This window comes from Belonocnema kinseyi, chromosome 6, assembly GCF_010883055.1.
Source record: "Belonocnema kinseyi isolate 2016_QV_RU_SX_M_011 chromosome 6, B_treatae_v1, whole genome shotgun sequence".
NCBI lineage: Eukaryota > Metazoa > Arthropoda > Insecta > Hymenoptera > Cynipidae > Belonocnema > Belonocnema kinseyi.
This window is the reverse complement of record NC_046662.1, coordinates 68,893,177-68,907,402: the sequence shown is the minus strand read 5'-3', so window position 1 is coordinate 68,907,402 and position 14,226 is coordinate 68,893,177. Positions and strand designations below refer to the sequence as shown.

At 27.5% G+C, this 14,226-nt stretch overlaps 1 protein-coding gene across 1 annotated transcript in view; it reads right to left on the bottom strand.

Moving 5' to 3' along the window:
- Positions 1 to 14,226, bottom strand: part of LOC117175005 (glutamate [NMDA] receptor subunit 1) — a 53,299-nt gene that overhangs the window by 33,414 nt on the left and 5,659 nt on the right. The window contains exons 3-5 of the mRNA XM_033364496.1: positions 9,311 to 9,562; positions 3,357 to 3,551; positions 1,655 to 1,755 (exon numbers count right to left, since the gene is read on the bottom strand). Of these exons, the coding sequence (XP_033220387.1) occupies positions 1,655 to 1,755; positions 3,357 to 3,551; positions 9,311 to 9,562 (548 nt within the window). The remainder of the gene's footprint in view (positions 1 to 1,654; positions 1,756 to 3,356; positions 3,552 to 9,310; positions 9,563 to 14,226) is intronic.

The following is a 14,226-nucleotide window of genomic DNA, read 5'->3' as shown; positions in this document are numbered from 1 at the left end:
CATTTTATATTTCCAAAACTATTTTTGTACTTATAACTTTCATGAATTTTGCCATTTCTGTGATTTTAAAACTGCTGTTATCGAACACGAAAAGTTTGTGTAAACAAAATACATCTATGTCTTACAACTCTGATTTAAGATAAATAAGGTTTACATAACACATTTTTTTACTTTTTAGAAATCAATTTTCAAATAGCCGAATCCAAAAAAGTAATATTTTCTTATTGAATAAAGAATTCCAGTCATTTTCAGATTCACAAAAATGTTTCATGGTTAAAAATTCGAAATAATTTAATTTTAAGCAGATTAATACATATAAATAGTAAGCGAAAAAAATTATAGACGCAGTAAATTTATAACCTTTTAATAATTTTAGGAAAGAAAAGACTTTTGAGTCTTGCATAATTATTTCAAAATTGAAAACACTTTTTTCAAATCTATTCAAAAATTTTAATTTCTTGCCACCAAAAACTTACCGACGCAATAAACTTATAATTTTTTAAATAGTTTCATGAGTCATTTGATTTGTGTGTCAGTCTAAAGTTAGTATTTTATCAGAGTTGCAAATTCCTTTCTACATTTATACAAATGAAATTAATTATGTGTACCAATGTTTTGAATTTTATAAATATTATTGAATTTCAAAATCATTGTTAGCGGCGAAGAGAAACAATTTCATAACGTGTCAACTTGTCGATTATTATATTTAATAAGATACTAATGCAGTAAGCAGTAAATGAATTTAGACTAATATACTAATTTGCATCGTATGTGTCTGAATACATTTATTTTCTCGTCTTAAGAACATGAACATTGTTTCAATTAAAATAGTAGTGAAAATAAGTATATGAATTGACTTGTATCAAAAAACATTTTGTTAGAGTTTTACTTGCTTATCATAAGAATATAATATTGTTCATTCAATATCTTATTAAACTTGACGCAAATAAGTATAATGGAACAAATTAACTCAATAGTTTTTTGCTTAGAGTAAATATATTCTTGATTCAAATAGTTTTCCTTATTCTATTATTTTCTTGATTCAAGAAAATCGGTCCCTTGTAAAAAGGAAATACTTGTTTCTTTCAAGTAAAATCAGACTGTGTGGCTGTGTTATTCAGAAGCACAAATATCACTCAACTTGCAGAAAATGTCTACGACTTTTATTCATAAAAGTAATTCTTTGCAGACTTTACTTTGAAAATTTCAAATTTAAGATACAAAACCAACTCAAATGATGAAAGGCCAATCAGGTTTGCAACAGCAATGATTGCAAGATTTTCGAGAAATTTCGTTAAAATACTTTTTTACAGCCAGAATAATTAAATTTTACTATAAACCAGTTTTTAGTTTATGAAATGTGTTCAAAATAATATTGTTTCGTGACATACCTACCAATAAATAAATACAAATCATAGGTAACTGGTAAGTCATTGAGTGAGTGGAAATACTAAATTGTAAACAATGAAATATCATAATCAATGTGTAATTATTAATTAACTTTGACTGAAAATGCGCCAGCAATCATCTTCGCTATATATAATATTTGCAACAAATAAAAGTATTTTTGAAATAATAATCATATAGGTTAATGGAAAATTTATAATTGAACAACAGTAATAATGATTAATAAGCTTGCTTTGTTTTCACTCACCTTGCATACATGAGACAAACTCTGGCTTGAGCATTTATCATATCTGTTAGTTTATCGGTAAAACTTTCCAAACCTGGCTCGAATTCAATAATGGATTCTACCTGTTTAAAAATAATAATTATTAAATAAAATTAATATGAGCCCATTGAGATCCCATTGCGATTCTGGATAACGACCCGCTAAAGTACGTTAAAGTACTAGAAAAGTTCTATTTTATTTTTTCGATATATTTACAAATGCTGATGGGACTTTTGTAGAACACAAATATCAGAAAATTCCCTTTTAATTTTTTTGGTATTTTAAGCAGTACTTTTTAGGAGAACAGTATAAGAAAAGTCATACTTAATTTTTTTCTGAAATTGTCACAAGTGCTCATGGGGTTTCCCTGTCAAAAAAATATCACTGAAATAGGACTAAAGTACCAAAAGAGTTTACAATATGTCCTGTTTCATCATAACTTTTTCAGAACCGCAAAAGTCCTATTTATTTTTTTTTCGATCTGCAAGTTTTTATCTATTTTACAATATTTTATCAAATTTTTACAAACGCTGATTGAATTTTTGCAGGATAAAAATATCGAGAAAGTCCCACTTAATTTTTCATTTTTGTATAAACAGAATTGTTTAAAACCCAAAATTAATAGAAAAATCCCACTGAACTGAAAAAATTTGTTTACAAGTGCTGACGGGTATTATGAGCCAAAAAAGTAATATTGAAATAGGAATAAAGTACCGAAAGAGTTCAAAATATGTTCAGTTTTTTGAGGACTTTCTTAGGACCGCAAAAGTCCGAATCAAATAAAATTTTTTTTGACATATATCTTTAATAATTCTTGGTACAAAAATGCAAGATAAGTTCTATTTTATTTTATTCAGAATTTCTAGACGTCTTGATTGGGTTTATTTTCCAAAAAGTACGGCAGAAATAGAACTAAAGTACTAATGAAGTTCAAAATATGTCTCGTTTTAACAGGAATTTTCATGGGAAAAAGTACCGTGAAATCCGCAATTAATGGTTCTTTATTATTTTGCGAGCCACAAATAATTTTCATACACATTTTTTTCCGAAATTTTTAATAATCCTCATGATTCTAAGGTACAAAAACGTACAGCTAAAATAGTTCTAGTGTACTAGAAGTATTCAAAATATGTTTTATTTCATTAGGGTTTTTTATGACAAAATTGTCGAACAACTCCCGTTTAATTTTTAATTTCTTGAGCAGGACTTTTTTATAAAAAATAACCGGAAGAGTTCCACTTAATTTTTAAATATTTACAAGTCCTAAATAATTTTTGTTACAAAAGTACTAGGTAATTAATTAAAAATTTGCCCCGTTTCGCTGGGACTTTTTTAGTACCAAAGTATCGGAAAAGTTCCACCTAATTTGCTATTCTTTTTAGCAAGACTGTTCAAAGACAGAAGTACCCAAAGAGTCTCACTTAATTCTTTTTAGACTTTTAAAAGTCATAAATAATTGTTGGTACAAAAGTAACACGTTTTTAGTACTTTTTCCCCAAATTGTACCTTTACTAAAGAATAGTTGATACTTAGGTACCTAGCGGAACTTTATCCGGGATCAGAAAAAAGCTTTTTTTAAATCGGAAAAGTTCTTTTCAGAAAAAATAACTCAAGTATTTAATAGGATAAAGAATAAATGATCATAATATTTAATTAGCTACTGACGGTATAAGAGGATTCTTACGTTGACTTTAATTTCGACATCATCTTCGAGGCTTTGGGAGGTTGTTTGAAATCGACCGAGTAAAGCTCGACCATCAGTATCTGAACTGTGGATGAAAATGACCTTCATATAGTTGAAATGCTTCAATAGCTCTACCCAAACATCCGCTTGATGTGAATATGGAGGCACCGTACGCAGAAATGAAACGTGGATGTTCTGTTTTGAAAATTAGATGCGAGATTAAATTATTTTAATAAATATTCCTACATTTTTTCTTACAAGATCTTCTCCTGATGTTTCAATGAAATTCACTCAAAAATCAATCATACGGCAAGCACTACGACACTTTTTCTCAAAGAGATTGATTAATTTTTTTAGATATCCATCCGTAAAAATTCATTTGAAACCAGTAAGAAAAGACACCTGGAATTTTCAGTACCTGTCACTGAAAATTTAGTAAATTTTGAAAAATAAGTTAAAGACGACTGAAATTTCAGTATGATTTTACTGAGTGAAATTGTGAACTGGAAATAAGTCACTACTTCTCATTCTCTCCATTTGAATTAGTGAAATTTCATTAGGAAATAGTGTAATATTTCTGTTTGAATCAATCATTGAAAAATCACTAGAAAATTAATGAAAAGTCGCTGAAATTCCAATAGATGTAATTTATTTCATAACAAAAAAATTGATAGAGGCAGCGATAAATATTTCGCTAATTTCCCGTAAAATTTGACTGATTCTGATTAAACGAGGCAGAGTCAGTGACACATAAATTCTTAAGGATTTTAATCAGCAAAAAGCCAGTCGTAATAAATGATTATATTTATTGTTGCGATTGTTTATACTTAGGGACTTTTCAAAATTTGCATTTTTTTATTTCACATAATCATTTTGTGGTAAAAAACATTTAATCTTTTAATTTTGATAATAATCGTAAAAGTCTCATAGAAGTGATGTAAACTTATTTTGTAAATAATATAAAGATTTACAATTTTACTTTGTAAAAAAATAAATCCTTAGCTTTCCAGTTAGTCACCCCTTGAGGATCTTCACTATATCGTACCTAAAAATTTAATGATCTTTCGAATAGTTTAAAGAACTGAGAAAGACGGCTACATTGATAAATATTAACAAAAAGGTGCAATTAACAAAAAAATGTGGAAAATATTTCATTCTTTGTATTTTTTTAGCTTATGTGCAATGTAATTCGTCCAAATAGAATCACAGTTAAAATTTAAAAAAACAAAATAAATCCTCAATGGTGAAGATTGTATAAAAAATACAATATTTGTTTAAATTCAAAGAAAAGTTCATATAAAAAAAGTTTGATAAAACCTTATTGTAAATCAGCCCAGAAAATGGAATGAATTATTCACTTTATATAATTTTTAATTTAATAAATTAACATTTGTATTGTCCTTTAAAATTCATTAAAAATGTCTAAGAATTAATCTAGAATAAAAAAATAAAATGCTTTCTTTCAAATAAATGTAAAAATTGAGCTACCAGTAGAATTTATGAGAAAGTGTTTAAAAAATACTAATACGTGACATAAAGGAAGAGTTAAAAGACCTATAAAATAATAAATTGTGTTTCGGAGGTTCCTACTTTGTAGAAAAAATAAAATAATTTTCAAAGGGGTTCCTTTTTCAATTTTTTGAACAATCAGAATTATTCTTGTGTATTTCTACTAGCAACATCTAAAAAAACTATTAGCAATATTATACTTATATAACTGATATATGTGAAAAGTCTTAAAGGGGTAACTGTTAACCTTTTTAAGGGTGCATTCTTTTGAAACATTACAATAAAAAAATGTTGTAAGTAGGCACGTCTTATGATAGTAAAGCAAAGTAAATCCTGAGGTACACAAGTTCTGCAGCTCAATTCAATTTTTCATTAAATATAAAAATGATCCAATTTTAATTTTTTTTTTCAAAGATCTCACTAAAAATAAATTCAGTATTCAGATGCAACAGTCCAAATTTTTTGATATTAACAAACGGAGACCAGCCATTGTCAATCTTAGTTTTGGTTCCTGAATATTGTAATGAAATTTCATTACATGAGTATTATTTTGCCAAAGCATTAAAATGAAATTTTACACTGTTTTAAAAAAAATCGACTTTGTAATATCCGCCACACGTTATATAGAGTTTGGAAAAACGTACTTTTAATTCATCGGTACCTGCATTTTTTTATATTATTTTTAACTTATTCAAATTTCCATAAATATAATTTACTTCAATAATCTTGGAAAATTATGCTAATAGTAATGTTTTAATTCTTTTTTAACGGGAAGACTGAATTTTTTAAATTTTATCATGTTTTTTGTAAACGAGTTTATTTTCTATAAATGATAATAATTATTTTCATAATGTGTGAGAATTACATTTAAAATTTATCGTTTATCGATGAAATACAAGGTTTGGTAAAGATTTGTTCATACTTCTAATTTTAAATATAGTTTGTCTACTTTATGAAAAGAATTATTAACATTTATAGCAAATAAATTTGTTTGCGAAAAACACGATTATGTTAACAAATTCAGTTTTTCAGTGGATGAAAGCAAAATAAAAATTATTATAAGAATAATTTTTGTAAATATTATTATAGGAAACTACATTTATAAAAACTTTAATGGATAAAAAATAAAATAAAAAAGTGTTCGAAACGAGAATCGAACACGCAACACTTCATCTATGAAGCCGAAATGGTACTGCCTAAGCTACTGATCGATTTAAGGTATATTTGACCAAACTCTAAATAGTTTGAGCTTATATAAATTATGAACCGATCATAAAACTGACAATCGCTGGTTTTCCTTGTGAATCTGGATCATTTTGATCAAATGACTATCACTCTGCTGCAAATTATATTGATCCAACTTTAAGATAAAAGTAATACCCGAGGATTTTCTGTGAAATGAGGCAGCGAGATTTTGAAAAATAATCTTAAAAGTTGTTTGCCTGACTCTACATATATCTTATAGTGTAAACTTATATGTGAGCGTCTGCATGAAAAGGGCTTTTATGGTCGGTTCTAGTTAAGGAGCTATTGGCGAATATTCTCGTTTTTCAAAGTCACGGTAAAAATGATTATTTTTGGGTTTACGTGGGGTAAGAAACTAGGAACTTCACTAAATCTAATGGCACCGGAAGTGAGTATATTACATGTTTGAAGAAAAAGAAGCGCTTGTGGAACTCGCAAACTTTGGATGCGTTTTTCTTGAAAAGCGGTTTTTCGAAGTTCCAACTTCAACAATGCCCTGGTGACTCGTTTTCTAACTTATATGAAAAAAAAATTGTCCGAAAAATATTAGCTTGGATCCTTCTTGGATTGGAGGAAATATTGGATTCGAGAAAAAATCGTCAAATGTTGATAATTTTTCGTAAACATTCTGCTAACTTCGAGAAAGAATTGATGAACTCAGCGTGAAAATTAAAAAATGGTTTATTAATATTTTTTTTGTAATTAATTTTAAAAAATTGGCGAATTACTTCTAAAATTTATCAGAAAATTCACGAGCTGGCCCGAAAAATCTAGGAACTGTGAACTAGGATCGCCTGCACATGGCCCGCAAACAGGTGCGGCTCTCAGTGGGATAAATTAATATTCAGAAGGGATTTCTCAACCCCTTCAGACGTGCATTTTTTGCTAATTAAAGCTAACTGAGTATTGAATGAAAATGTTACAGCTGATTACAAAAAAATATTTTCTTATTTTTCTATTTAATAATAAAAATAAAACATAATTTTTTTTAGAAGAGTTCCGGTTTTCGAGAAATATTTGGGTTCTTTTCAAAATACCCAGAATAAATGAAGAAACTATCCACAGAAGTTTCCTGAAAAAAAAATTGAAAATAGATTTTTAGGAATTGATGGAGATTCGTTAATTGATTCGAACTAAATTTGAACAATGGATAGACAAAAACTGTTTCGTAAGTTAATTCATGAAAGACAAGAAATAATTCCTTATTATACAGGGTTTTCAACAAGTATGGACATACCTAAACATTTGTTGTGATAAAATATTATTCAAATTGGTCTCAGTCGTTCTTGAAGTAAATTTAAAAGATAAGTCCAATGGTGATATTCAGTTTGACATTGAGCATGAACTTCAAGGTCATTTGAAGGTTAACTTTGTTTTTTTTTTTAATGGGAACCCCTGTTCTTCTCATCGTTAATCGAATTAGTGAAAAATTTTACGTTTGAATATTCACTCAAGTCATAGGTCAGGCGTGACTTTTCAGGTTTGCTGAAGGTCATTCAAACATCTATGACCTATGACCTGAGTGTATATTTAAACATAAAATTGTTCGCTCTTTTGATTGCCGATGTAAAAAATATGAGTTCCAATTTGAAAACACAAAGTTGACCTTGAAATGACCGTAAAGGTCGAGTTTAAGGTTAAGTAAAGGTCACCATTGGATTTCTCGTTGAAAGCTTCTCCAAGATTGACCTTGATTTGCGGAAATATAGAGCCCTCCCGTTAACCCAAGCCCGGCCTTGCTTAATTTTGATTGACCTTCAGGAGACCTTTAAAGTATCAACTGATCTATCACCTGAGTACACATTTTAACGTAAAATTTTCCGCTCTTTCGATTTTAAATGTCAAAAATAGAGGTTTGCAAATTAAAAAAAACTTAACCTTGAAATGATCTTTATGGTCAAGTTCAAGGTCAAATTAAAAATCACCATTCGTTTTATCGTTGAAAGTTAACCTATTTGAATGATATTATATCTGGTCAGTTATTTAGGTTATTTATTAATCGAATAAAATTTGGTGATTGCTTGAGCAAATTTAATTAACAAATATACTGTCTGGCTATTTTTAAAGTTAAAAACTTCGGTTCTTGTGGCATAATGTATGGTAAATCATTAATTTCTAAACTTTAAGGTAGCTTACATAATAATGTACAAGTGTGATTGTTGATAGCATTTTTCCAAACAAATTTGTCTCATCTTAGATACTTAAAAGAAAAAAAATGACTTTCTTAAAGGAAGTGACAATTAGTTATTTAGTATTGGCTTGTGTTATCGATTGATGATAAATTTTAAAAGTTTGCTTTCAACCTTAATAACAATCCATAATTCTTAGTGTCATGAATAATATTGTAAACAAATTCTTGTACTTTCATACTAATACATTTGTTAATTAAGATTATTTGAACAATTATCGATTGTTATCGATCGATAGCACAGAACTTTTGATAAAGAATATGCTGCTAATACTTTAATAAAACGATTTTTTTTCTTTCAAAATATCTAGAATGATAAAAATTGGTTTAAAACGTTGTTGATAAAAAATCTTCATTACGTTGAAAAATTCTAGTTTGTATCTTTAAAAATAACGAAAAGAGTCTTTTGTTATTTAAATTTGTTTAAAAAATCATACATTGTTATTCGATGACTATATACGATAAGGGATATTTTCGTATAATTTATGTCCGATTCAGTAGAAAAAATGAGTTTATTTCAATGTAATCACCTACTACCCATGAATCCATTTTGACAGACTTATTTTCTGATAACATAAATAAGTTACAGAAAATTGTTTATTAGATAATTTTCTTGGATAGTTGCTTCATTAATTGCAATTATTTCGGATGGGATCCAAGTATTTCCTAAAAACCTGTACTATTCTAAATTCTGAAAACTATTCGAGATACATTTTTTTGCTCATCTGTGTGGAGTGTTACAGCAGTCAGCGCGTATATTTCTCATTTTGAACGAAAATTTAATATTTAATTTATTTCCTGTAAACGAGACATATTCACGAGTTCGTTGCTTCTTTACGGACCATTTTTTCCGCGTAAAAGGTTCCTTATGTGGTTAAAATATCGGGAATTTATCCAGCTTTATCGTCCTATCCGTAACTCCATACCGTCCATAAAGGCCCTTTTTGTGAAAACTCTCACATATTATTACTAATGAAATTAATTTTATTGACGAATAAGGTAAATTTCTTACTTTATCTGAGAAAGCAGAATCCCTAGACGAGATGCCAATCACTGGAATGTGATAAAAGCCGCTCGTGTAAGACACGGCTGCGGGTGATAGATCACCTGTCAAAGGGTGTGACACCACTACTGCATAAACCCTTTGAGCGATTAATCGCTTACAGACATTTAGGGCCGTACGTATTGGATTGGAATCCATTTCGATTACTGTGTGATAGTACGTTACTCCTTTGTTAACGTATTGGGAGTCGAAGTTCAAATGCTATAATCAATGCAAGTTCTCACTTTACCTACTATTATTCATATCCCTAAGTATCTCTCTAATCATAGCCACTAGGGTGGGCCGCATAAATTCAAAATGATTAAATTCATTGGAAATTACATTTTTTCTTTATATAGAAAAACCATAATAAAAATAGATTTTTTGGGGTAAAATTTATGGAAGTAAATAACCTTAGATGAAACAAATGAAAAAATGTTATCGTGGAAAAATTATGAATAAAAAATGACGAAAAATGCAATTTCGTTAATTTGCTCCTAATTTGGACATAAAAATGATTTCCATTTTTTCATTGTTTGATATTATGTTACCAAGCTAAGGAAACGCGCACATATTTTTATGTTTCTAACAAAACTTTTTCCTATTTCTTATGTATCCTGAAATATGAGCGATTATTACACAAGATCCGCAAAAATCTGCTTACACGCGATCCGTAAAAAATTGATTTTTTTCTGAAACTTATAAATATGTATGCATTTTTAGTGTATTAGATAGAGCATTAAAAAAATTTAAACAATTTTTTGGCAACTTTTGTATCAGAAATAAAGAAAGTGCATATTTCTTCATTTGTAGAAACATGATCCAATATTTTTATAATAAATTGTTTTCTCAGTTTTTTGTTTCAGTTTCACTTCCATAAACTTCACTCAAATAATTTTTTTTAAATTTCGTTTGAAATCTAAAAATATGGAAATTTTAGTAAATTTATGTGACAAAGTAATTATAAAAATTGTAGGCTCCCTAATATCTATATTATATGCATAAGGTAATTATATAAAAAATCACTAAAATTAATTCTAATTATAAATTAATAATTGAAATTTTTATAATTATAATACTGATTTCATTCAAAGATAGTCTAAAATAAAAGATCTTGCTAAAAACAGAGCAAAACTGCTACCAATGGTTTATATGTAATTTTTAAATAATAATTTCTCATTATTTATTTATTATTCGCTCTATATTTAAATATTAAGAACCTCTTTAAAAGTACTATCGAAAAATATTTTTTTTCAACTTAAAAAATTAAACTTAAGTATATTTATTCAAATATTGATATTATGTATGTCTATTTTCATGAACACCGATAAGTGATCAATTCTATTAAAAAGATTTGATTAGAGTTAAAAAATTATTTTATTATAATGCCGAAATGAATGAATGAATTAATATTCTTAAACAAGAAATTTCAAAGTCCAAGAGTGTGATCAAATCTATTTGTTTCTTACGATTTAACATGGCAGTTCAACTTTCATTCAAGTAGTTAAATTTTTAGTAAAAATGCATGAATTCTTACAAAAGAAATGTTATAGTTAATATTTTACCCAAGAAAATATTTTCATTTTAAATAAAAAACAGTTAAATTGAAAAAAAAGTTCAAAAATTCTGTAAGGAATTCATAAATTTTTAACCAAAGAGTTGAACTTTCATCTAAGAAGATTAATTTTCAAGCAAAGTGGATGCGTGTGCGTGCAGATGTGTGCGTGTGTTGGCGTGTGCATATGTGTGGATATTTGCGCCGATGTGTGGATGTTATACTATTTTGTGAACACAATAACTTGAACTTGACAATTTTTGTAAAAAAAAATCAGGAAGCTAAGAAAGGGATAGGGTACAATAAAACTTTTCCCTTCCTTTTCCAGCTCGAAAAATTAGCCATTCAAATACAAAATTTGAATTGTCTGACTTGTCATTGTGTTAAAAATTTTTAAAAATTATTTTGTAATTTTGCATTGACTGTAAAGTTGTAATTGTAAATTGGTAAAAATGAAAACTTTGTTTCTCTATTATTTAAAAAATCACTAATGTTTCAACTATGAGGAAACAAGTACATTTTCTAACGGCGACCAAAGTCCTTGTGAAATGAGCACCATACAATTATAAATACAAATAAAGTGGAAACGCTCGAGATCGAATTCACGGCTAGCTTAATCAAATAGTACTTTATCAACAAATAGTACTTTTTCAACTTTTTAAACTAAAATGAAATGGTTAACTTTGGAATAAAAAACTATATTTTAATTTGAAAAATAAATTTGTACCAAAAAAGTAGAATTTTCAATTAGAAAATGTGAATCTCCAAACAAAATGAATTTTCAGCCAAACAGTTGAATTGTATAAAAAATAGTTGTATTTTTAGTTAAAAATATAAATTCTGAACTAAAAAACTAATTTCCAGCCAAGTAGTTCCATTTTCAACCAAGGAGATGATTTTTCAAATCAAATATTAATTTTCAACCAAAAAAATTCATTTAAAAAAAAGTAGTTCAACTTCCAATCAAGAAGTTGATTAAGCAACATTAGAAGGTAAATTTTTAGAATTTTGATTGGGACTTCAACTGTCCTTTTAAAAAATTGGTCTTTTTTATTTGAATTAAACTATTTGGAATTCATTTTTTAAATTGAAAATTTGATTATTAAACTGAAAACTTATAACTCCATTTTTTGTTAATAATTTATATATTTTACTTAAAAGCGTAGCTTCCCGTTTGTTTTAAAAAATTTCTTTTTACCAGAAAATTTAACTGTTCCATTTTCGGTTGAAAATTCATCTTTGTATGTTAAAAATTCTGCTGCTTGGTAAAAATTTGTATTATTTTTCTGAAATTTTAATCATTCAGTTGAAAACTCAATTATTTTGTTAAAATCATATTTCTTGGTCGAAAATTCAACTATTTTTTTTTAAATTATACATTTTTGGATTAAAGAGTCAAAATTTGAGAAATTTAAATGAGATTAAAATCAAATTTAAAATCCTATTTAAAGTCCAAAAATCAAGTTAATGTGCCGAATTCCAGAAAATAAAACCAAGAACTTAACGACAAAATTTAGACAACCACCTATTGCAACCTGCAAAAAGGAACAAATTTTCCTGAAAAATACATATAGTAGCAGTCATCTTTCTTGTTTAAAAATTTATCTTACTTGGCTAAAATTGAACTTTTTTGTTAAAAATTCAACTTTTCCTGTTTAAAATTCAACTGTCGTCAACAAAATACGTCTTTTTGGCTTAAAAATTCAACTATTTAGCTGAAAATGCAACTGGGCCAGTACACGTGAGGAATATCGGAATCTGCAAGTGGTGATTCGATTCGAATAAAATGTGGTGCAATTATAGTGCACAATAAAAGAAATTTTGATCCAAAGGATTTTTTTATATCTTAAAAACTTTGGGAGTTACTCCATATTGTAGCTATTGGAAATGAAATCGGATATTTTAAATAAAAAATTTCGAAATCTTGCATGAATAAAAGTCTAAATAAGTTTTTGATTCATTATTTCGTAAAATATTCCCGTTTTCACCCTCATAAAATTAGACTCTTCTGGTTCCAGAGATATCTTTATTTTAGTGAGGCTATTCGCTGCGCTGGTTTGGTAGTGCCATTAAAAAAAATTGGAATGGGGAATTTTTTTCCAGTGGTTTGTTGGCTTGCTTTTTTATTGTGTGATGTGTGAAATAAAAAAATGGTTGACTTGTAATGATAATTGTTATAAAAATGTTCTATTACCAAACACTGAATATTATACATTGCTCATTTGTAAAGGATATTTCGGCATAAATATTACTCACTTTTATCGATAAAGTGGTAATTCATTACAAAAAAATATTTTTCTATATTATTCGTTAATTTTAGAAATAGATTATGTAAATAAATTCACAGTGTGAAAATTTGAAGTAAAGAAAAATTTTTGTTACCTAACTGTCCCTAAATTGAATTGCCAGGGAAGTTTAGTTTTGAAAATATATTATTCGATATTATTGATTAAATCTAGAAACAAATAATATAAGAAAATGATGACGGTAGACGTTCAAAAGAATACAATCATGTTACTACTAATACTAGCTGACAGTTGTTTATATAATTTCTTTATTAAGGAAAACAATACTAAAGGACAAACGTTTCTTACATAATGCTTATAAATATCAATGGCAATATAAATTAAAGACAATGAAGAGATGAAATTATTTTTTGTTAACTTTAAATCTTCGTAATATAATGGAAATTTGTTTACAGAATTTATTTATAAAATTAACAAATAATGTAGGGAGACATATTTGTATGATCAAATATCACTTTGTTGATAAAGGTAATATTGATGTCGAAATATCCTTTACAAATAAGCAATAAGCAATGTTTAGTGTTTGATAATACAACTTTTTAAAATAAAAATTATCCTTAAAATTAAACCACTTTTCTAGTTCACGTACTTCCAAGTATTAAACATAAGCTAACTGAGTATGGAAAGTTTTGTTCAAAAGGATAACACAAAATACACCAGCATAGTCTCCACCAATTTAGAAAACAATAAAAGGTGATTTTATAAGGAATCTTTGTATCCTCATTTATCAAAAATTAAAAGGGCAGTATTTCACGTGAAATTGAATAAAAAATTTGTTTGAACTTTTTCTGAGTCAAAATTCCAAAATCTTTCATTAAAAATTTGATTATTTAAAACTGTCTAATTTCATCTTCAATATCTTCAAATTGCAACAAAATGTAACTAACGGTTCCATAAATGTTGATAACTAAAAAAAATCCAACCCGAAAATTCAATATGGCGGGATTCGCAAATTAAAAAAAATTAATCCTCCCTTCCCTTTAGAGTTTCACGTAATATTTGGAAGCTTTCAAATACATAAATTT